Source organism: Seriola dumerili, unplaced genomic scaffold, assembly GCF_002260705.1.
Source record: "Seriola dumerili isolate Sdu_G_001 unplaced genomic scaffold, Sdu_1.0 BDQW01004506.1, whole genome shotgun sequence".
Taxonomy (NCBI): domain Eukaryota; kingdom Metazoa; phylum Chordata; class Actinopteri; order Carangiformes; family Carangidae; genus Seriola; species Seriola dumerili.
In genome coordinates this window covers 81,712-105,796 of record NW_019178761.1, presented here as the reverse complement: position 1 = coordinate 105,796, position 24,085 = coordinate 81,712, and the positions used below count along the sequence as shown (strand labels likewise).

General features: G+C 41.5%; 2 protein-coding genes across 5 annotated transcripts in view; one reads left to right on the top strand and one right to left on the bottom strand.

Annotated features, from left to right (window-relative positions):
- LOC111239798 (integrin alpha-IIb-like) overlaps positions 1–9,531 on the bottom strand; it is a 15,166-nt gene extending 5,635 nt beyond the window's left edge. For 2 of the 4 annotated variants that reach the window (XM_022769704.1, XM_022769705.1), the window contains exons 1-17: positions 9,373–9,531; positions 8,295–8,425; positions 7,629–7,747; positions 6,962–7,127; positions 6,647–6,696; positions 6,414–6,459; positions 6,141–6,260; positions 5,749–5,793; positions 5,585–5,628; positions 4,994–5,059; positions 4,853–4,905; positions 4,697–4,769; positions 3,862–3,997; positions 3,512–3,697; positions 3,376–3,421; positions 2,885–2,986; positions 2,198–2,253 (exon numbers count right to left, since the gene is read on the bottom strand). In XM_022769704.1, the coding sequence (XP_022625425.1) occupies positions 2,198–2,253; positions 2,885–2,986; positions 3,376–3,421; positions 3,512–3,697; positions 3,862–3,997; positions 4,697–4,769; positions 4,853–4,905; positions 4,994–5,059; positions 5,585–5,628; positions 5,749–5,793; positions 6,141–6,260; positions 6,414–6,459; positions 6,647–6,696; positions 6,962–7,127; positions 7,629–7,747; positions 8,295–8,425; positions 9,373–9,515 (1,582 nt within the window). In that variant the 5' untranslated portion in view covers positions 9,516–9,531. The remainder of the gene's footprint in view (positions 1–2,197; positions 2,254–2,884; positions 2,987–3,375; positions 3,422–3,511; positions 3,698–3,861; positions 3,998–4,696; positions 4,770–4,852; positions 4,906–4,993; positions 5,060–5,584; positions 5,629–5,748; positions 5,794–6,140; positions 6,261–6,413; positions 6,460–6,646; positions 6,697–6,961; positions 7,128–7,628; positions 7,748–8,294; positions 8,426–9,372) is intronic. The other 2 variants (XM_022769706.1, XM_022769707.1) reach the window with 2 other exon arrangements.
- A 13,530-nt stretch (positions 9,532–23,061) lies between these two features.
- The window catches only part of LOC111239794 (corticotropin-releasing factor receptor 1), a 9,526-nt gene continuing 8,502 nt past the window's right edge, over positions 23,062–24,085 (top strand). The window contains exon 1 of the mRNA XM_022769701.1: positions 23,062–23,160. Within this exon, the coding sequence (XP_022625422.1) occupies positions 23,137–23,160 (24 nt within the window). The 5' untranslated portion in view covers positions 23,062–23,136. The remainder of the gene's footprint in view (positions 23,161–24,085) is intronic.

Below are 24,085 nucleotides of genomic sequence, written 5' to 3'. Positions count from 1 at the left end.
TCGTGTGATGGTGTGTGTGTGTGTGTGTGTGTGTGTGTGTGTGTGTTCACCTGGCTGCTCTGCGAAGATGGTGTGTGTTCCGGGAACTCGGACCACCAGCTCGGTCTCATTATGCTCCCTCACCGTCATTTTCTGCCGACACTGAAACATTCCCTCCGACCTGATCCTCCCAACCAACACACTGTCTGACACCCTAACACACACACACACACAATTAACACACTAAATCAGTAGATTCAGGAATGGAATCAGTGAAGAAACTAAAAAACAACAGAAACTACAGAACTCTTTCTCTGGGTTTGTGTTGTGTTGCTCACTGGCTCAGCCCTCAGTCTCAGGTCAGGTAACACAAATGTTGTCATCTCCACAGTCCAGAATGATCCTGGTTCTACACACACACAACACACACACACACACACACACACACACACACACACACCACACACACAACACACACACACACACTATTTTATCTTTATGTATATCTCTCACCGGTAGAGCAGGATGTGATGGTCCAGGTTACCCAGGGTTTTGGTGCATCAGTCATTTTCCCTCCTTTCACTCAGTCAGGAATCATTGTTATTAACTTCCTGCATCATGTTATAAAAGGCTGTTTTATGTTCATCACACTTTTCTCTGACATCATCAATGACACTGAATGTTCACAATGTAGAATCCACTCAGACTCAAAGTATGAACATGATGTGATGACTAGGGGTTGCCCCATTGATCAGTGGTAGATCTGAACTAATGCTCCTAGTCATCAAATCACCTTCAACCAAACGCCTGTGGTTAATATCAAGAGAAGCATGTGACTGTGTGGTGTAGCCCCGCCTCCCACCAACAGACCGCCAAAACAAAGTTGTGAGAGACCAATTAGAACGAAATGACATCTGCAATGATGACAAACGTGATCGGTATCGGCTGTCTCACTCATAGATTATCGTTACTGGAAAAAAAAACCTGAAATGGAGTAACCCTAGTAATGACCTCCACCTCCATGTTGCCATGGTTACTATGTATCTACATGATGGTCAATAAATGAGATGACCGAATGAAAACAAACGTAACCTGGTGCCTGAAGTGCAGGGTGTGGGTGTGACTCAGACTCACCTGTGCAGCAGCAGTGTTCTGTCCATGAAGCAATGCATGCTGGATAGTGTTGAAGAGCTGATGTTGGCCGGATGAAGATTGGACTCAATTTATTCACGAACCTCCTCTTCAGACTGCTAGCTAACAACACACCACACACACACAACCACACACACACACACACAACACACACACAGGTGTGACTCTTTTTCACCTGTTCATCTTGTGTCTGTCTGTGTTTCTTTTCTGTCACTCACCCTCAGGTAGGGCAGTCTGATTCACACAGGCCACGCCCACTTCCCTCTGAACCATCAGCTTCATCATCTCCTGTGGCTGATTGGTTGACAGCAGCAAGGGTCCGTCGCGCCATTGGCTGTTTCATCTTGTTCAAGCTGTAGGTCCACCCACAGAGTGCTGCATCAGCAATCACATGCAGACAGAAAAATGAAGTCATTATACAGTTTTTTAGGAGGATATTACCTGTTTCAGGGTTAGTTTACTTGTCTGAAGTTGGTTTACCCGTCTGAGGTTTTAGTTACCCGTCTGAGGTTAGTTTTACCCGTTCTCAGGTTAGTTTTACCCGTCTGAGTGTTTAGTTTACTTGTCTGAAGTTTGGTTTACCCGTCTGAGGTTAGTTTACCCATCTGAAGTGTTAAGTTTAACCCATCTCAGGTTAGTTTAACCCCGCTCTCAGATTAGTGTTTACCCGTCTGAGGTTGGTTTACCCGTCTGAGGTTAGTTTACCCGTCTGAGGTTAGTTTACCCGTCTGAGGTTAGTTTACCTGTCTGAGGTTGGTTTACTTGTCTGAGGTTAGTTTACCCGTCTGAGGTTAGTTTACCCGTCTGAGGTTGGTTTACCCGTCTGAGGTTAGTTTACCCGTCTGAGGTTAGTTTACCCGTCTGAGGTTGGTTTACCTGTCTGAGGTTAGTTTACCTGTCTGAGGTTAGTTTACCCATCTGAGGTTGGTTTACCCGTCTGAGGTTAGTTTACCCGTCTGAGGTTAGTTTACCCGTCTGAGGTTGGTTTACCTGTCTGAGGTTAGTTTACCTGTCTGAGGTTAGTTTACCCATCTGAGGTTAGTTTACCTGTCTGAGGTTGGTTTACCTGTCTCCTGTGGGATTCTGTGTCCAGACACATGGACACACATCTGAATAACAAAGCTAGGGGGGGGGGAGAGAATATTTTCTCTTGAAATTCAGTGAAGATGAAATTACAGGAACATTGTTTTATATATATATATATATATATGTATATGTAATTTATCAGCTCTCACAGTATTTACATTCGACAACATGCAGATGACACCAGCTTCTATATAAACGTTGTTCCTGTTGCTGTCAGCTGGAACCTGGACTCCTCCCTCATGCACTTTGGAACTACTTTAAGGACGGCCTTGGACTCTTTTTAAATACTATTTCCTGGAGTCTTTGAAGTACCTTAACATATATGCAGAACACTGAAAAAAATCCTCAATAAAACTCAGGGCCTTACCGAGGAGGGAGGAGCCCTAACCACAGAAACATTCAAAGACCCTGGAATTCCTTTTAGGACCCCCTGAAATGTCTTTACTTCATGTATTTTTAAGGATCCCTTGAAGCACCTAACAGACTCAAGTACCTAAGAGTCCCTATCGAGGACCTTAAATCTCCTTCAAGAACCCCTGGACCTGTCTTAAGAACCACAGACATTTTTCAACGAACCCAGAACTCTGACTTTCTTTGAACATTTTGATCAGTTCTTAAAACAATTCAATGAATGTTTTTTTGTTCAATAATCAGTTAAATGTGTTACCAGGACAAAGGTGTGTTCTCTTGATGACACAGTTTGACATCTGGATTCAGGAAGTCTGGAAGCAGAGTGAGAGAAACTCTGGACCGTATCACTGTCTGGGATCTGAACACACAAGTTACATTTTCATCATGTGAACTCTCTTTGACATCTAGACCTTCAGAGTTAGCTGCTGATGGATATGTCAGTCACTTTGCTTGAGATAGATAGCTTTACACATTTACAGAGAAGAAACTAGTCAATACAGTCCGATATCTAACAAACCCTAAACCTTCAGTTTATTGACAAATACACTACCTGGATTAAAGTTGGGGTCAGGACACCCACAAGGGTTGCAAATTAAACCTTTTTATGGTTAAATCAAGGCATGGAAAGAAGAAAAATATTTCCTCTAATTGTAATTTTTCCTGTGAATCACTGAATAATTTTAACTCTTCAATAATTATTCAAACAACTTGTCAGTTTACAGGTTTTGAAATTTAATGACATCAAACCTGTAGACAAAAGCTCTGTCTGCAGCCCACGCTCCAACCAGCAGGTCTACAACACAAACAGACAGGAAGTGACACTGATTATTGATTACTGATCAGTCAATAATATGAATGAACGACCTCTGAACCCAGAGCATACCTGGGTATCCATTCTTATCAATGTCAGCCCCTCCCCTGAGAGTAAAGCCAAATGCCGTCCGGCTGCTAGGCAGCGGGCTGTCAATCACCTGAGAGGGTGTGGCTGACAGACCATTACGGTTGCCCAGGTAGATAAATACCTGGCCCCGCCCACCCTCACCTGACCAGGGAGCCCCGACAGCCACATCTGTGGAGAGATGGTCACAGTTTAATGAATTTCCTCTTGTTTCTGGTTAGCTTGCAATGTTAGCTGATGTCATTTGCAACATTAGCTAAGACTTTGTAGCTAGCATTACAAGCTGAAGACAGCAGCTCGATTTCTTATCACTAAACAAAATTTTAACTGGTTACCGTGGTAACCATCCATGTCCAGGTCACCCAGTATAGCAAGGGCGGAGCCAAACCTCCCATACAAGGATAAGCCGATCAGAGATTGGTCAGGTTGGGAGGCAAAGGTGGCGTGTCTTCTCTGCAGGTACACAACCACCTGAATTGAGAGTAACAGCAGTGAAATAATGATAAACATACTGACTGTCTTTATTTATATATTATTCTACTACATCAGTGTTTATAGTTTGGTTCACTTCACATCAAACAACCAGAAAAAACTTCTCATGTCTGTTCACAGCAAGTTACTGACGGTGAAACATGGCAGCTGCAAATGTTGTTTTCTAATTATAATATTTAATCTCATCATTTACAAGACGAGTTAAGACTGGTCCAGACAGCTGAAAACTGCAGGGCAGGTTCGCTCTAGTGAAGACATCATGATGAATTTTAGATGGAAAAAGTTTGATAATATTTTACAGGACTTTAGGTGCAAATTACACTTTGTTCCCTTTGTTGTTACACTCTATTGTATTTTATTGTAACTCATTAGCTTATTTAATTTGACCCTTTCTTCATTCATCTCTGAAGCTCTTTGAACTGATGCAATAACCTGTATGAAAAGTGCTATACAAATAAGGATTGATTGATTGATTGACTGATTGATTGAGTGACTGATTCTCCATGATCCTTGGAAGTATGTGAAGTTGTGCCAGAAACTTTTACTCTGCTTCTTCAAGACCTTGACTTCTCCTGTGTGACTGAACCAGAAAAATACTGATTTATCCTGGACAAAAAACTAAACTGTAAAAACCAGAGAGGGACAGAGACCAGAACACTTTATTGGACTGATGCAGACCTGTCCTCTCTCCTGCAGCTGCTCCATCACCCTGTCCATGTAGAGAGGAGCTCCAATCAGCACGTCATCTAAACTACAGACAGACAGACAGGTTCACTTTACTCCATAGATGATGAATGTCTGTTGTAACCATTGTGTCTGTTCATCTGTTCTCACCCATCACTGTTGATGTCGGCCACAGCCACACTGTGTCCAAAGTATGACGCCACCTACAGGAGACAAAGACCACAGGTCCAGATTCAGACTCTGAGGATGTCACTTTCACATCAGGTACATTGACGTTTGTGACGACATCACCTGAGCTCCCTGGAAGACGTGGTGAACACTCAGTGTTCCACTGCTCCTGCCGTCATAGATCTTCACCTGTTAGCACACACACACTGACAACAGAGTCCAGGAGAACCCAGAGGAACACAGTTCTCTACCACAGAGCCCAGGAGAACCCAGTAGATTACAGTAAAGTAAAACAGGGTCGTCTACCACAGGATCATCACCAGTAACTTTTAAAGTTAAAAGAGACACAAGGAAAGAAGTCCACCATCTTCTCAGCTTGGTTCACTGGACCATATGATCTAAATAACACTAAGTATTCACAGTGACTCTGGCTAGACTCAGGCCAGATTCTCTGCAGGAGCCAGGAAATCTGTCGATATGCAGATGACACAGTGTTATATCTGACAACACCTCGTGAGTTGTCCATCAGTTTTAGTAAAGTCTCTGGCTACTTCATCTCCTGATCAAAATACAAAGTCTCAAAGATCAGAAAACTTCAAAATCACAACCAAAATAAAAATGTTCAAAACAACTAAAATGAAAACTTTTCTTAGAAATCATTCAAATTTGAGAAAAATTAAACAAGTTAGTGTGGTGAGTAAAACAGAGTCTTACTGTTCCTGCTGTGTTTCTGTCATTGGGAACACCAACTAGATAATCTGAAACACAAACACATAGTAATTGATTATTGCTCAGTTGCAGTGATGTCACTGATTTGATTTTGTATGTCATCAATTTGTCATCAAACAAATGCAGCAGGTTGATTATATTATAGTAACCTGGTAAGGAGTCTCCAGTCAGCTGACCACTGGCCACAGAGTAACCTGACACAGATTTTAGAGAATAGATTTGATTTCATCATCATTAATCTCTGACATGTTTGTCTGAATCTGTACGTAATTAATCTGTATGTAACTAATCTGTATGTATGAAACTGTATATAATGTATGAAAAGTGTATAAACCCAGTCCACACTGATGACACTGAGAAGTTCACTGTTGATAAATGAGTGCAGCAGTGTTACAGTGTGAACACAGTGTCCCACTGTGGGAAACGTAGTAACAGCTGAAGTGGGAACCGATTTGAGTCTTTATTCTGAGGTTTATGAATTCAGTTAACATTCAACACAAGTGTACCCTTCAGAATTAAAGCTTTCCTCATCTCTACTCACCACGGTAAAGGTCATAATCTCCTCTCTCATCCGATTGGCTGATGCCTCCCACATACTGGATGGGATTGTCGCTCTCTCCACTGTTGATAATGTCACTCACACTCACTGTGAAGACCTGACCTGGAACCAACAGCGGCATGTTGTCAGTGAACTGTAAATCATTTTAAATCATTTGTCCTGCTGTATCTCAGATGTTTTTTTCTCTACAGTAAATGAAGTTCATGTTTGATCAGTTGTACTTCCTGTCAGTGACCAGCAGACGTCTCCACTCACCCTGGAAATAGAAGCTTCCTGGAGCCCCCACCACCAGCCGACCCCCCTACAACACAGAGACATGAAGATGTTCACATATCATCATAGCTGAGGACAGCTGTTGTCATGACGACATTAGGAGTAGACACTGGTCTGAAGACAATTTACAGACAAATAAACAGATCAATATGAAAATTACTCATAACAGCAGATGAGATTATTAACCACCTACAGGTGGGACACCGCCCCCTCACCTTTGTGATGTCAGTGCTGAAGCCGACCTCACAGTACCGCTGGTCGTTTCCTAGGCAACAAGAAACAGACACAAGTTGTAACTTGGAGACAGAAAGTGTTTTCAGACACAACCTGAAGCTAATTCTCAGGTGAGTCATTAAAACTGTTATGAACCAAACAACCAGGCCAAAACTGCCAAAAAGGCGGGATCTCAGTCCAGTTCAAGTCAGACTCTGGTGGTGTGTTTGTGGTCTCAAAGTGAAGAGGACCAACCACAGGAATCAGAGTAGATCTATGATTTTAAATCCACCAGCTGAGGAAGAACCCGATCTTACTGTTTTTCATGGTCTTGTAGTCAGCCTCCATCATGATTCCTCTGCAGGGGGAGAAAGTGGTGGAGCGTCCTGTCCTGTGGTCCAATAGGAGGCAGTTCCCCACAGGTGTTTTCCCTGACTCGGCCCCTCCCATCTGAGCATTCCAGTGAAAGAGCGGAGCACATGCCTGAGAGATGAGCACACACAGGTTATCACTCTCACCTGACACTGGACTACAGTGACCCTTTCTAAAGCATGGGAGTCATCAGGTCTCATCAGGTCTCGTTATTACACTGGGGGGGGGGGCACTGGGATTTCTATCACCTGTGGACATTTTGTTCAACGGATCTACAATAGACTGTTTTTGGAAACAGACTCTAAGTCCTTGAAGAAATTATAGATCATAATTAATATGATTTCATGAAAAAGAGATTTGTGCTGCATCCTGCTGACATTACTTGAAATAAAGACCCTCAACCTGGACGAGTACTCGCACAACGAGACTGTAACAGATTTTTCACCCTCTTTTGTAGGATAGAGTGACCACACAGATCAGTTCTCACTGTTTTCCCAAATTAATACATTTGAGCTTGTTCAGTTTGTTTATGGTTGTTTCAGTAACACTCTTCTCTCTGAATCCACTGGTGAACACATGAATGTTGTTTGTAAAGAGTGTGTGTGTTCTCACCAGTAAGTGTGAGCTGCTGACTGATCGAACTGAAGCTCCAAACCACTGCTGACTCTTAAAGGCATGAAAGAAGAGACCGGAGCTGCTGTAGTCCTCATCACCTGCAACAGGTATGACAGCTGTGACAAGTATGACAGGTACAACTGTCAGGTTTTGTAGTATAAGGAACCCAATTGCAGACCATCCAAAGTAAGTGGTGATTTATTAAATGAAGAAGAAACAGAAACTTGCAAAAGGGTGAAAATGCTGAGAACTAAAAATCCAAAAGAGAGTGAACAGAAGAAGCACAGAAAACGACAAAGGGACAAAGGGACAAAGGTGGAGCAGAGAGACTACAGCGACAAAAGGGAGGACAGGTGATTGAACACATGTGAAACACAACAGGGCGGGGCAATCAACAACAGGACAAAGACAGGATATAAAATAACCACAACACACACAAGAGTGCAATACAAAATAAAACAGGAAGTGTTCAAACAGAAATTGTCCATCATGGCAAACCATGACAACGGGTTTGACAGATAAAACAGATATGACAGGTAGGACAGGTGCAACACCTAAACCAACCTGAGTATTTCCAGTAGGTGAGAACTTATTGTGTGCTACAGAGATGTGATGCTGTCTCTGCTTTAACCTGATTGGATGAAGCATAGATCAGAAATTTACCTTTTAGGTCAAAGTTGATGATGTCACAAGTCCCGCCTCCAGGTGATATGGGGCACAGGAACACACCCCCTCCCTCCATAACCCCTGATTGGCTGGTGTTGGTTCTGGGAGCTCCAATCACAACAAAGGGCCTGCAGAAAGAACAGTGTGTTGTAGCGTGTTTTTAACATGTTCCGAATGTGTTTCTCACTTGCTTTTTAATGCGTCTCTGACGTGTTTCTAACATGTTTATAATTTGTTTTCTAACTTGTATTTTAATGTTTCTAAGGTGTTTCTAATGTGGTTTGACCCGGGTTTAAACCACTGAAGACCTCAGAGCTTCTTTAACCACTGAAGCTCTTATTTCAGGAATTCAGAACATCGTCTGGGATGAAAAAACATCATCAAAGACCCCAGAACAGTTCTAAGCAACCTGTTGATCTGTAAAGTACTCCATCTTTCTAACCCTGAATTTCCTCTTTAAAGGTTCTATATGTGACACTCACTGCTACCAACATCTTCGTCAGCCACAGCTCCCCCTCCCTTCAGTCAAAGAGAGAAGCTGGATTACAACACACAGGGACTTCCTTCTCTCTATGATCTTGTTTGCTGCTCTCATATATAAAACCTTCGTGACGGTACAGTACTGCTTTAAGGAGCCCAGAACTACTCCAGATGTGGCATCCTCCAAAACGTTGGGGGGATGTCTTGAACCGTTATACTCTGGGATTAGAACAGTGTTGGTTAAAGAGCATCTGACTCAGGTGTTTATCAGGGGTTGGTTAAGGCAGGTTAAATGGTTTATTGATGTGTTAGTTGAGGTTCTAGTTGCTAAGTTAGCTAAGATATGAGTTGATGGTGTTAGCAAAGAGAATAGTTAATAAAATTGGTTGAGTTTAGTTATTTAACTTCTGGCGCTACTGATGGTTTTTAGGTTTATCGAAGGGTCTTTACTTATTGTTGACAGGGTTAGTTAAGGAGTCTGTTAAAGATTTGGTTAGGGGTTAGTTAATTAATAAAGGTTAATTAAAGGTTGGTAAAGGTTTCGGGGTTAAAGGTTAATTAAATGTTAATCAAAGGTTAATTAAAGGGTTCTTACTTGTTGCTGATGGTGTGAAAGTCGACAGAGAATCCAAACAGACTTCCTGTTGGTCCACTGAACGTAACAGCTTCATCCAACAGGTTCAGACACACACACACACTCACACACAACAGCAAACACACACACCTGAACACACACATCACAGCTGTCCTCACTGTCTCAATGGCTGTAAGAAACTTAAGCAGTTCTGAGTTTCCTCAGATATTTAAACCCTCCAGCAACACTGTGTGTGTGTGTGTGTGTGTGTGTGTGTGTGTGTGTGTGATCTGACAGATGATTGACAGCAGTTTAACCACATTAAGCTGCTGTTTCCTGATGATATGAGCTAAAAATAAAAGCCTGTTTATCTGTTTGTTTTATTTTGTACTTTTTATTCTCGAGCTTGTGGTGAGTTCAGGGATGTCTCTCTTGTCTGTGAAACACATTTGCTTGTTGTGTAACAAGCCACGATGACTCCTACATCACTGCTACACCTTAATTAATCCACCCAAAGATAATGTCTCGTAGGTTTGTCTCAATGCTGTCAGACCACATGTTTAGTTGTGATGACTAAACATGGGGAATATATTATGTCAATGACGAGTCCTCACAAGTACAACCCTCTGTGTGTGTGTGTGTGTGTGTGTGTGTGTGTGTGTGTGTGTATGTAGTTTATCCCAACATTAGTGTGGTGTCACGACTCTGGAAAACAGAGACTCAGCCTCCTGAACGACCTTCAGACAGGAAACTGATTCTGAAGTTACCTGGAAGCCTGATTCATGGATGAGAACATGAGACTGTTTCTCTGTTCATAGTAGAACTAAACCTCGTCTGCAGACCTCAACAACCAGTCCCTTGAATTTTGCATTTAATTAGTAGATATCTATAACTTTTATCAGTCCACACTCAATACATCATAATGAGTAACTGAAAACGGTATTTATTTATTTAGATTTTTCTTTTCAAATGTATTAAAGAGTAAAAACTGAAATCTCACATTGACAGAAGTAATCAGACACTTTAATGTAGCTCAGGTTACATCATCATCATCTCTGAGATGTTTCTACACCTTGGTTGGAGTCCACCTATGGTAAACTCACACACACCTGTCTACATAAGGTCATACAGACACACACCTGTCACCTGCAGAGGTCAGAGACAGGATCACTCTAGATTAACCAGGACTCTTCTAGAGTCGGACCTGGACTGACTGAGACATCAGGGCGAAGAGAGGAGACAAGGAACCTGATGGTCTCTTTGAGCGCCACACTGTAAAAAAAAAAAAAAAAAAATCGTTAAAAAAACGGTGAAATGATTGGCAGCAGCAGCTGACTGTAAGATTAAAGTTAAATGTCCTAATTCAAATAAAGGGTAAAAACAATACATTTACAGAAAGTTTCATTAATATTTCTGAAGAGGAAAACTATTATTTTACAGATTTTTCCCAAATTATTATGATCAAACACCTTCAATAAAGTGACGCCACTAAAGTTTCTGCAGAGAAACTTTTTCCGAATAATAAAATTAAGTGTCAATCAATGAAATATTAACACAAGCTTAATATTGTAAAGTAAACCTTTTGTTTAGACTCGCCCCATCAATGTGTTCTTTTAAAACCAAACTAAAGACCTTCCATTTCTGAAATGCTGGAGGACGGTGCTTTTAAACCAGAAACACTTCATTCTGTTCCCCACCACCTGGTGATGTATTGTCACTCCTGGTTCTTCAGCATTATCATGATCTCACAGGTGATGTGCTGCTGTGGGTCCTTGGCCGTGTTAAATACAGTTGGACACACCAACAAATATCCAGTTTTATCTCAGAGCTGTTACCTTTGAATATTTGACATGCTTCTTACTAATAACTTCCATGCTGTTGACATCAGTAACTGCACACCATACTTCTCAGGGAGGGTTCTAGTACAGTGACGGCCATCTACCCTACACACATCAATGTTCACATTCACTTCAGATCAAACCAAAGATATTTAACACCAGTGAGGAAATCAGTCAGTTTATATCAGGTGTAAATATGTGTGTTTGGAAGAGTGCTACCTGCAAGGCTGAAGGAAGGCCTGAGGTTGTTGATACTAAAAACCCCACAATGCATCACAGCATCTCGCCCGGCAGTTCCTGATCTCAGCAGACTGGAAAGAGACAGAGTAGTTAGTAGTACTTACTTCATAACTACAGAACACCACGTTAGAGATGAAGACAGCACCTATGATCAGAGCAGTAAGTTACTTATTAGGATTAAAAAAAGGCAAACAGTATGATAAACTGTATATATTATGTTACTGTATAGAAGCACAGAGAACTTAACATAAACTTGGATTCATTCATTCATGGTGTATTGCTTGGTATTAACTGAATAAGACATTAATGAATCAAGGACAGAATCAGCCTAAATTGACAAACAGCAATAGGGATCAACAGATTTTTCAGGGCTGATTCTGATTATTAGTAATCAAAGAGACAGAAATATTCTGAACCGATGCCAACACAAAACTACTGTTACATAAAGACACTCACCATGGCTTTAAGTTTCTATTGTTTTCTATTATTTTGTCCAACCCATTCATATCAACAAGGAACAGAAACACCTGTATAAACAGTATAATCTTCATGAAGGACTGTTTATTACAGGGCTGTTGTTTTAGACTGTATCAGTTTTAGCTAGATGTTCCTAATAAATTGTCAGCTGAGTTTACATTTGCCCGTGTGGACAAAATGGTACAAAAAAGCCTAAGTACCCATACCCTAAACCCAACAGGAAGTCAGATATTTTGAATTTACTGAGTTTTTGACATTTACAGGAATAGAATTTTGATGTTTTGCCATGAAACAGTAAAGTCCTATAACTATATGATACTTCGTCCAGTCTGCCTCAAACTTCACGTCTGTTGACAGTCCCACACTGAAGACATCAGCATGGTAATATGATGTCGTATTTACAGCGCCACCTACTGGATACTGGAAGTAACCCTTGAGTGACAATCAACATTTGATTTACATGATGTTTTCATGGTCTGGTTTACACTTGATAAACAGGAACATGATATATGTTGAGTGTTGAGTCGCCTCCTGTTGCTGGCCCTCAGGTGTGTGACTGGGCGAGGGCCCGATCAATGCTGCTTAGCTTTAATATTTACTCTGTATCTGATGAACCTGATTCATTTGACTGAATGAAATCAGCACATGAAGAATTTAATAACTGACCTGATCATCGCCTCGAAAGCAGGTTATTGACACATTTTATGGAAATACAATCCACAGTGATTAAAGTAGTTTTAACTACTGAAAGTATAGTTTATTTTACCACTGCTTCTCCACTGTGAGTGAACACCTGTTGACAAGCCCCGCCCCTTTTCTTTCATCCTGCCTGCTGTGAAAACAAATCCCCCCCTCACCCTGTGCTCACAGGACAAATCATCTCATCTTCACCAAAACTCCCAGAAACACTGAGCTGACGTTTTTTGTTTGTTCTGCTTTTATATGAACATTAATTCATTCATTTGATCTCTATATATAATGACTGCTGACGCCAATGCAAGCTGTAAGTTAGCTTTATGCTCCATCAGAGCTTCTTGTCAGATGGTTAAACACACAAGCTCACGCGCACACCTCTTTGATGTCCGACTGTTGTAAGTTAAACTTTCAGAGCAAACACCTACGATCATGAAGCTCAGTTTTCTCATTGTGAAGCTCCTTCCCTGGATCTGCTGCTGACACGTGATTGGCAGAATGACCAGGTGTACAGGTGTTCCTAATAAAGTGCTCAGTGAGCGTGTGATGCTGCAGCTGTGACCTGAGCTCAGCTGGTGTCTGAGAATCACAAGGACCTGAACCGGGACTGTGTCTCTGGAACTGATGAGTTCAGACAGGAAAAAGCAGAGCTTACCTTTCACAATAAAGCGTAGAATCAAATCCTGCTCATCAGAATCACTACTTGTTTTGTGACTGCCCCCCCCCACCCCCCCACCCCACCCCCAGCCCCCCTCTACTCTCTGATTGGCTCGTGCTCTGCAGCAGCCTCCTCACAGGCAGCACGCGCTGGCCCGGTCTCAGTGTTCCCGGTATAAATCCGCAGGAAGTCACAACAGTGACAGAACCGGACCTGGATATTTCAGAACTCGGACCACAAATAGACCCGTGCTAACCCGGACCCCCCTCCTCTCTGCAACCCGGCTAGTTTCTCCGCCTCCTGAATCTAACCCAGTTCTACTCGGTTCAGCTTGGATCTCTTCGTCTCCTCCTCAGTTGCGGATCTCTCATCTCACCTGTCCCGCGGTGGACCGACATGACGCGGGACTTTTGGCGGACCGAAGTGAGCTTGGCGAGACCGTTAACGAAGGACCGCCGCGTGCCATAGTGCGCGCGACCGTGAGATGTCTGAATGACAGAGATGGAGAAACTACTGAGTCAGGTGTGTGTGTGTGTGTGTGTGTGTGTGTGTGTGAGTGACATGATACTAATGAATTTATTTAATATAAAAAACAACAAAACGGTTTTTACCTTTTATAATAAACCTGATTGAGGATGATGATGATGATGATGATGATCACTGATACATTGATAAAGACGTTTCATTTATCATCAAAAAGAGCCTGTTTCCATGTGAACCAGATCAGATCATGTGACCATCAAACCACTTCAGGTAGTGGACTTTACCTTCAACTGGTCCCAGATCAGAGGTCTGTGTTCGACCTGTTCTCTCACAACAGTCCTGTACAGGAGTGGGGGGGGGGCTTTTAAACCTGCACCCCCCATCACCTGAAGAACTACAGTAGTACTGTAGTACTATAGTACTGTATGGAACTGTCGTACTGCAGTACTCTACTGTACTCTACAGTTTGTAGCTTTAATCTGAGACCAGATGTGATCAGTTTGTTTGTTTGAAAGCTGTGACCCCCCCCCCCCCCATAGTCTGAGCTGCTGAGGTCACAACTCAACATGTCCACAACATATATTATGTCATTATGTCACATGTGTGTTTGAGAATCTCAGCTGTTTCTGATGATGATGAAGAAGAAGATGATGATGAAGATGCTATTGAAGATGCTACGAAATACTTCATGACTGCACTCAGTGATGTTGATAGGTTTTCAATGTAGTGAGGCCCCAGGACCCACAGGTGGTGATTTGAGTGGGTCCCAAATAAAAATGTATTTCTTATATTCTTCTATTTCTTAAATTGTAGTGTTAAACTCCTTTGATGGTGGTATGATATGGTTATAATTAACGGATATATTCATGATGTATCTGAAATTAAACAAATAAGATTCCAAATCTGAAAAGTTTATTGCAAAACTGTCACAGCTGCATGGCATACAAAATTCTAATAAAATAGCATTTTTGTAGCAACATAAATAGCACCAAAATAAATGACTAAAATTCAAATGAAAACAAAATGGTGTCTGTAGAACCAAAATAAATTACCAATAAAAGTGCTGATTTTAACACATAAACAAAACATTCTCATCACCATGACAGAGTCAACAAATAAACTGTCACCAAAATAAGACCAAAATCTTCTTGTCTGAACATCAACTAAATCAAATGAACTGAGTCAATCACTGTGAAACTTTTAGCACACAAATGAAACTTAACTAACACAGTGGAAAGTCTGTTAAAGTATTTTTCATCACCGCCACCGGAGTATGTTTTATTTATTTCATTACAGCACGTCCCCTAGACGTTAAGACATTGTCGACATGAGTGAACACAGCATGGAGCAGTGGAAACATGAGTTTATTTACTACTATGAAGTTCGTATCTTTAATTGTTGAAAGGAAATCCGCGGTGACTGGCTAATTGTTGTGGTAGTGGCTAAACTAGCATGTTGCGATACTGTACACGGGGGATCACGTCTGCGCGGAGGAGATGCGCAGAGGGTTGAAACAGCGCTTACCTGGTCTGCTGACAGCGAAGTTACTTTTGCTAGTTACTGTGATTTTAAACACGAGTTGTTGTTCACAATGTTTCGTTTTTCATGGGAAGAATGAGTTGCGTCCCTGAGACGCATGGACAGTGAGTTTACTGCGTCCTTTCAGATTTTAATGCGTCAGGGACGCAGGACGCGGACCTAGCAACATCACTGTGCACTAAAAGGTTTTATTTGGAAAATCCTGGACCGAAATGTTTCCTGTTTCTCCAGAAACCTGAACCACACCTGACCCCCCCCCCCCCTCCCCCAGAACAAATAAAAATCAAATCAATAATCAATCAAACATCTGTCCAATCAGTCAGTGTGACTGGGAAAGTAAAGTCCAAACTGGAAACAAGTTTGTCCTGGTGCTCCCCTGGTTTCTGGGTTGACTCTCTGGTTTGAGTCTGTCACTCAGTCATTTGGTTGTTGGTTGGTTGTCAGTTGATCAGTTGGCCAGTTGGTTGTTGGTTGGTTGGTTGGTTGGTTGTCAGTTGATCAGTCGGTTGTTGGTTGGTTGGTTGGTTGGTTGTCAGTTGATCAGTCGGTTGTTGGTTGGTTGTCAGTTGATCAGTTGATCAGTCAGTTGTTGGTTGGTCGGTTGTCAGTTGGTTTGATTGCTGGTTGATGGAGGGATGAAGATGTGTTCACTGACACTGTCAAAGCTGAAAAGAACACGATTCAGTTCAAACAACAGGAGTGAACACAGAACAGAGAATTAAACTGGACATAAATAAATAGGTCACATCAAAAGAACCCTCATGTTTGTTCATGTAAATGTAAAGAGTCCTCTGGTCTCGTCTATGGTTGGTGGTCCAATCAGTCTTAGATCTCTCTGAGTCAGGATCCACGCAGACCAGACCCTTGAAATAGTCGTGACTCAGATGTTTTGGTGTCAGTGAGCAGTCATGTAAATCTCTACGACTGCTGACATCAGATTTTTTGCTTTCTGTTCTTTATTGCATAAAGGTTGATTATTTTTATATTTAGCACCAGACTACAAAATACTCCAAACCAGATCCATGAAAGACATGACGAACTAATTCTATATTTAATATTAAACTCCAAAGAGACCAGGATCAGGACTCAAATCAAAGAGTTCAGCAACAGAAACCACTTTATTATGAGAGCTGCACACAGAGAGGAAGTGCTTGTTACAGGGGAACCTGAAGGACTCATTAGTAATGAAGTACAAACCACAGAGCTTTGTTAGATTTCCTCTCAGAGTCGTTTCATCTCTGAGACAGTGAATTCATCAAAACAAACAGTAGAGAAACTGTGTCTTGTTTAAAAGCTTGTTTGTCTCATTCATTGAATTGTAATTATCTCTGTTGCTGGAGCTGCTGTGATGCCTTCACTGCCCTCTGTTCCTCTGGGACTCCATAGCTCAGAGGAACATCCTCCTGTTTCCTCCCAGTTAGGTGCGCAGGCCTCAGTCCAACAGCCAATCATAGCCCAGTGAAGTGAAAGGTAGGAATATCAGGCCTGATCCAGACCATGAGGACTGCTGATTGAATCCTCGTCTGTCAAACCAGAAACCCTCTGACTAAACGAACCAGAACCAAGTAGGTATTAAAGGGCCGAGACAGAGTCTGGGTACTGACCCAGAACATGATGACTGAGTCGGACTACAAGGACCAGATGCCTCCACTACGGCAGAGGAAGGAGGAGAAGGAGCAGGTGGTCTGATCTGGATCAACAGACCTCGGTCCTCACTCATTCATAATGTGTGAACTTCATATAAGGATATAGGAATCAGTGTTATATATGTGATATTATATCACGACAAAGTAATGCAATATATATGATAATATATCATGACATACAGTTGTGACCCCAGTCCCATGTAGCTAGGAAATATTGACTGACAAATAATTGGGGTGTTGTAGTACAGTGGGACGGGCCTGAGTTCGCCTGGAGATGGCGCTACCTGTGATAAACGTGATATAAAATAACTTGGCGGTGCCTCCAATAGCATTTAAGAAGTAACACAAAATTTGGTACTTCCCCTTTAAAATAAAAGTTCCCTTTAACCTATTTAATATTTATCCAAAAAGTATCACCCTTGTAAGTACAACACAGGATTTAGTTGAAACAACAATAATTATTTATTGCAAAGTTACGAATTGGATTTCCAAATTAGTCAAATAGTTCACTGTTGACTTTTAAGTAGGCCTATGCATTGATAAAAGTATTCAAAACTCTCATTTGGTCTGGAAGGTTTGACACACAAATGATGAACCCCATGAGAAAATGTGAAATCAAAATAAACAGGTAAACTCAAATGTCCACAGCCCACACTCGCACACATTCACGCAGGGCTATTAAATGTAAACAAAACGTTGCAGGCCTGGTCGAAGCTTGTGAGCGTGGAGGCCGAAAACAAATGGCCTTTTCACTGTGTTTTAACCAGCATAAACAAAAAAAACACGTGCACAGTGTTAATGGTGTACTCACGAGTCCAGCCACAGTCAGAGATTAAGATGGAAAAGGGGCAAAAGGCAAGGTGCAGTTCCAGCGGTAAAGCAAACGGAGCGTGCAGCAACAAAGTGCGGTGAGCCACGTTCAAGTACAGCAGCTACAGTCTCCCTCCAAAGGTCCAGGGCTCTCCCGGTCCTCACTCTCTCACTCTTATGGCAAATGTCCGGTCCTGAATCACATAGTTCTTCTTAGTAACTAAGTTACAGGCTTACTCATGGCGAAAAACCAACAGTAGGTCTTAAACGAATTAGCAATTGCTAACTACAATGCAGAATTGACCATAGGCAAGTCTATGAGCAGGCTAAGCTAAAGGCTAGCAGCGATTAGCAATTCAGCTCGTCTTTGACACATTACAAATTACACAACAGCACAAAGTACATTAAAACACATGAATTTACCTCCGGCAGCTTCTCAGAGTTCTCACACATAAACCAGGGGACGACTCTCCGTCCGTCTTGGGAGTTAGTAGTATTTTATTTACTTGACAGTCCACAGCTCGGAGGCCGATGACGCAGCCTCTGCTGTCGCTAATGTGCTGCGGCAGGTCGGTGATGCTAAGCACCTCCTACCTGAACAAGGTGAGGACAGGATTGGCTAAGGCTACATACATTCAAAGATGAGAGATTAAAGAGATGCTTCACTACCCCACAAACAAACGTGGTCTCCTATCTTTTGTGCCGACAATCATATGGATTTTAAAACTAACACCACCCTTTTATCTCTGACTTTTAACTGTATATGAAATGACTTTTTAAACATATTTACACTTCATGAACTATTATTTATAAGCAACACAAACATTTTAATATCTGTATATGAATGAATGAAAATAATAGCCACAGGGCTACACAGTGTTATACGTGACCTTAACACAGTAACAATGTTCACACTGATTCTCTGATGTTATATAAAGTAATGATACAGTAGTGCTGTTGTATTGTGACACAGTGGTGTAAACAATATAAACTGTATCAGTACATGAGGTGAATCCGAGCAGAGCAGAGACATATGGTCGTCACCCCCTGGGACCTCTAAGCCAATCAGATCGCTCTGCCTGCATGGCACTGCAAACCCTGAGAACAGTCAGTCTACATCAGAAACACATCTGGCACAGGGTTTCATATGGGGGCTCAGGTGCTAGTGATTATTGATAATATTTTCTGAGGTATAAAAAGTAAAGTAAAAAGTAAGTAAAGTCATCTAGTAACTAACAGCTGGTTCTTGGAGAGAAAACTCTCGTATGATTGTTCTTTAAACTTGACCTTCAGACAACAAAGACATTCATGGTTGTACGTCAGCGCCGCCTCCGCCCGCTGCTCTCTGAAGTTTTTGTGTTGCTGTGTCTTTGTACAAGTCATGTTTTAAGTGACGCTTTGGCTCAAACTGTGGCTGAGGTAAATCTGTGGTCTGGGTCTCTACATTAGTCACCTCCACCAAGGAGACAATATTTACACCTGTGTTTCTATGTGTGTTTGTTTGTTTATTTGTCTGTTGTTTGTCTGTCTGTTTGTGTGTTTGTGTGTGTGTCTGATGGTTTGTGTGTGCGTATCTTTGTTCGTTTGTTTGTGTGTTTATCAGCAGGATTACACAAAAAGCAGTGAACTGACTTGAACGAGTCTTGGTGGAGACTGGGTCCTGGTCCAGGGAAGAACTCATCACATTTTGGTGCTGATCCGGTTTGAGAGGGGGATCCAGGGATTTTCCTCAGTTTGGTTGTTGATGTAAAATCAGATATACCAACGGTGTTTATCTATGAGTCTGTACAGTTTGGTGCAGATCCAGAATCTGGATCCTGGTCCTGGTGCATGAACTATAGTTAAGGTCCAGACATGATGATAGTTAAAAATAGACATGAAGCAGTGAATAGGCAGCTGGTGTATGTGTGTGATGAAGATGATGTCTGCTCTGTTTGTTAATGAGCAGACTCAGTATTTCCTGCACCATCAGAATGTGGATCACACAGACCATGATCAAACAGAGACGGGACTTTAAAGCATTAGATGTATTTGATGTGGTTATAACAGCTTATATGATGTCACTAGTAAATGTTTATATTGTGATTGGCTCATCATGTTAATCACATGACAGACAGATGGTCACAGTGACTCCCTGGTGGAGCCGTGGTCCAGGTTGTGGTTCTGTGTGGAGTTTGACTCTAAATGTCCCACAGAGGTCAGTGTGAACGGTTGTTTGTCTCTAAGTGTCTCCTGTGACGGACTGGAGACCTGTTCCCGCCTCTTGTCCAGATCAGCTGGGAACCATGTGGCTAAATGATGGATGCGTGTCGCCTTTGGACGTAAATCGTGAACTCATGAACAAACTCCACATAATCCCTCAGGGAGACTGGGCGTGGTGTTTAGTGTAGGGACACCAACAGGACTGTTGTCTGTGACTCCTCCCCCTGAGCCAGACCCACAAATTTACACTGAACGCCCCAAAGACTGAGTGTGAGAGAGAGAAAGCTGCAGTCGCTCTAAATTTAGCTGCAGCATCACCACAGTAAATCTCTGTGGACATTTACTCAGTGTGTGTGTGTGTGTGTGTGTGTGTGTGTGTGTGTGTGTGTGTGTCTGTGTCAGCGTGTTGAAATATGGAATGTGACTGAGTGAATCAGTGACATTAGTGAATAATTAATAGACTGAACAGCTGATTTATCGTCAGTTACTGAGTCTAATTGATGAATTGATGAATGGGTGAATCATGTTATTGTTGAACAGATGATAGTCACACGTGGACAGGTCAGTGTCATGTGACCAGTTTAAACCATCTGGTCTGTTGGACCAATACCAGCTGAGAGACGTTTTCTGAGGATGAAAATGAAGAAATTATTCGGAGTAAACTGAAGCTCACACACTCTGATCCTCTGAGGCCAGTTTTTATTATCTGATTCATCTTTACTCATATTTTATTCTGTCTGTCATATTAAATATGAAAAGAAAAGTCTGAGCAAACATCCTCAAACCTGTCTGTCTTCCTGTCTGACCTCAGGGCTGTGACTCATGAAGATGACCTGTCTCACAGTAACAGGTGTAGGTTCTGAACCTGTATGTTCTCTCTGCGTCAGTTTCCTGTTCTTTCCTCCCACAGTACAAGTATATGCAGCTTCATTTGTGCCCATGAGTGTGAGTTTGAAGTGAACGGTTGTCTGTCTCTATGTATCAGCTCTGTGACTGACTGACATCCTGTCTAAGCGTACCCCACTTCGCACCCTGGGACCCACAGGGATGTGGGAGAAGATGACGTCTCTTCCTCTCGCTCTGTTTCCCAGGTGGTTTGTGTGTGTGCGCTGCTGACTGGAGGAGTATCTCCAGCAGAGTTAACCTGTGAAACTTTGACCCTCCTGTCGACCAACCTGACAGGTAACCTTCTGTCTGTCTTCCTGTCTGTGGTTCAACAGTCTCAATTCTCAAATAATAAACTAGTGAAAAGTGCAAACTTCTGCTTCCTGTCTCTTTCTCAGCGAGGACTTTGCTGTTACTCAACCATACATTCACCATCAGTAACACCTCAGGTTTGTACAGCTGGCTTTCACCTTTGACCTCTGTTAACCACTGTAAATAAGAGCAACACTCCCATCAAGGACCCCTCTGGATCACTGTGGACCTTTTGATGATTACTCCAAACAAGATGAACTTTAAATGATTTGGACTTCACATAGCTGCTCTGCATGGCTCAGGACTAACCTTGAACTGATCTTGATCACACATCACCAGCCTGATCTTTCTTTGGACAGAGTGGGGGAATCTTAACCTTTTTACTGCAACCGCATAGATGAAACTTTTTCAAGGCTACCATAATTACATATAAGAACCTTGAAGAACTCAGGATTACCCTCACGAGACAAGTGTAGCTCTAAATACTCAGGATTACTACAATGCAGGAGTACCCATAAATACCAAGGACCACCCAAACTAAACAGGACTGTCCTGGGTTCTGAGGACCACCCTAATTAGGCATGAATTATAACATTGGAGAACTCTTAAGTTCCTAGAACTACAAGGGAATAAATGTATGTTCCCCTAAGGACCCTAGATTATGTTAAAGAACACAAGAAGAACCTTTAAGGGGCTATTTGTGAGTTTTCTCTGCTGCTGAATGTGGTCTCTTGCTGGGAGCAGGTGGTGGTGATAGTCTCTTGTTTCAGTCATCGTTGTCTTTATAGTAGAGGTTAGAATACACCCTGTGAGTAACTACTTCTTCAAGGCACAGTGGGAACTACAGTGAGCTGCTATTGGGAAGTGATGAAACGTAGTAAGTCATACATATCATAGTATAGTAAAGCATAAAAGTCATGTAAAATAAGTTATAAAAAAGTAATAGTATTGTAAGGCATAAAAAGGTCATTGTACAGTAAGTACGGCAGTAAGTTGTTTTTATTATTTTTATTGTGTTTTTAATCTTCTGTAAAGTGTCATTGAGTGCTGTGAAAGGCGCTGCCAAATAGAATGTATTATTATTATTATTATTATTATTATTATAAGGCATAAAAAGTCATAATATAGTAAGGTACAAAAAGTCAAAGTACAGTAAGTCATAAAGTCTTTCTCAAGTAAGGCATAAAAACGTCATAGGATAGTCAGGTATAAAAAGTAACTGTATAGTAAGGCATAAAAACTTAATAGTAAAGTAAGGTATAAAAACATCATAGTATACTAAGGCATAAAATCATAATATGTTAAGTCATAAAAAAGTCATAGTAAGGCATAAAAATGTCATAATATAGTAAGGAATAAAAAAGTAATAGTATAGTAAGTCAGAAATATTCCATGATTTAGTAAGAAAAACTCAATTTATAGCAATGTATAAAAAAGTCATAGTGTAGTAAGGTAAAACAAAGATATGGTATAGTACAGTACAGTAAGGCAGAAAAAGTCATAGTCTAGTAATGGATAAAAATGTCATAGGATAGTCAGGTATAAAAACATCATAGTATTCATGATGATATTTTCATGGGATTTTTTCAACAGAAATTAAACTCATACTTTGACACATCCACCAGTTTATGTTTACTCCTCCTAAGAACCTTACTGCTAGCCCACAGAAGACAGAAGCTAGGGTTAGCTTGCTAGCTAACGTTGGCTTGCATGATTAATTAACATAAGTTCACATTTTTCTGGTGATGTTGGGTACCACTCTTACATTCTCACATGTTGTGAGTCTTCAGCCCCTTTCAGGTAATCAAATGCTAGCATGTCGAAGTCGTTATCTGTCTTTCTTTCTGTCTATCTCTCTGTATCTCTGTCTCTCAGTGTTTCTAACTATTTGTCTGTCTGCCTGCAGATATGTATTGTGACCTATCTGTGGATGGTATAGGGACCTGTTGGCCTCGTAGTGCAGCAGGAGAGATGATCTCCAGACCTTGTCCTGAACAGTTGAATGGCATCCACTACAACACCACCAGTACGTACGACTGTTCTGTGATCAGGTTCTTCTTCTTCTTTCTTCTCAACTCAGGAGCTGGATTCAACGCGACGTGTGACCAAACCTGTTCCTCTTCCACAAACTCACGGCCTGTTCAGGTGTAAATTAAATGTAGAGACCATCTCGCAATGGATCAGTAGTTATAACTACATTATTACATCAGCACTCAGTCATTACTACATTATGACATCAGCACTCAGTCATTGCTACATTATGACATCAGCACTCAGTCATTGCTACATTATGACATCAGCACTCAGTAGTTATTACTACATTATTACATCAGCACTCAGTCATTACTACATTATTACATCAGCACTCAGTCATTACTACATTATGACATCAGCACTCAGTCATTGCTACATTATGACATCAGCACTCAGTCATTGCTACATTATTACATCAGCACTCAGTCATTACTACATTATGACATCAGCACTCAGTCATTGCTACATTATGACATCAGTACTCAGTAGTTATTACTACATTATTACATCAGTACTCAGTCATTGCTACATTATTACATCAGCACTCAGTCATTACTACATTATGACATCAGCACTCAGTCATTACTACATTATGACATCAGCACTCAGTCATTGCTACATTATGACATCAGTACTCAGTCATTGCTACATTATGACATCAGTACTCAGTCATTGCTACATTATGACATCAGTACTCAGTAGTTATTACTACATTATTACATCAGTTATGACCCATAATGAGGTTTTATAGTTAAGCAGCCTTTTGTAGTAATTATGACGAGGGCAAAGAAGGAAGTGAGGCAGTAGTAGAGTGACCGAGTCCTCAGAGATCAGTTAACCAGAGAACAGAGTCAGTGAGGTTTGGACAGACCCAACACTTGAGTTGTGCCTTTACACCCACACATCAGTTTGAATGT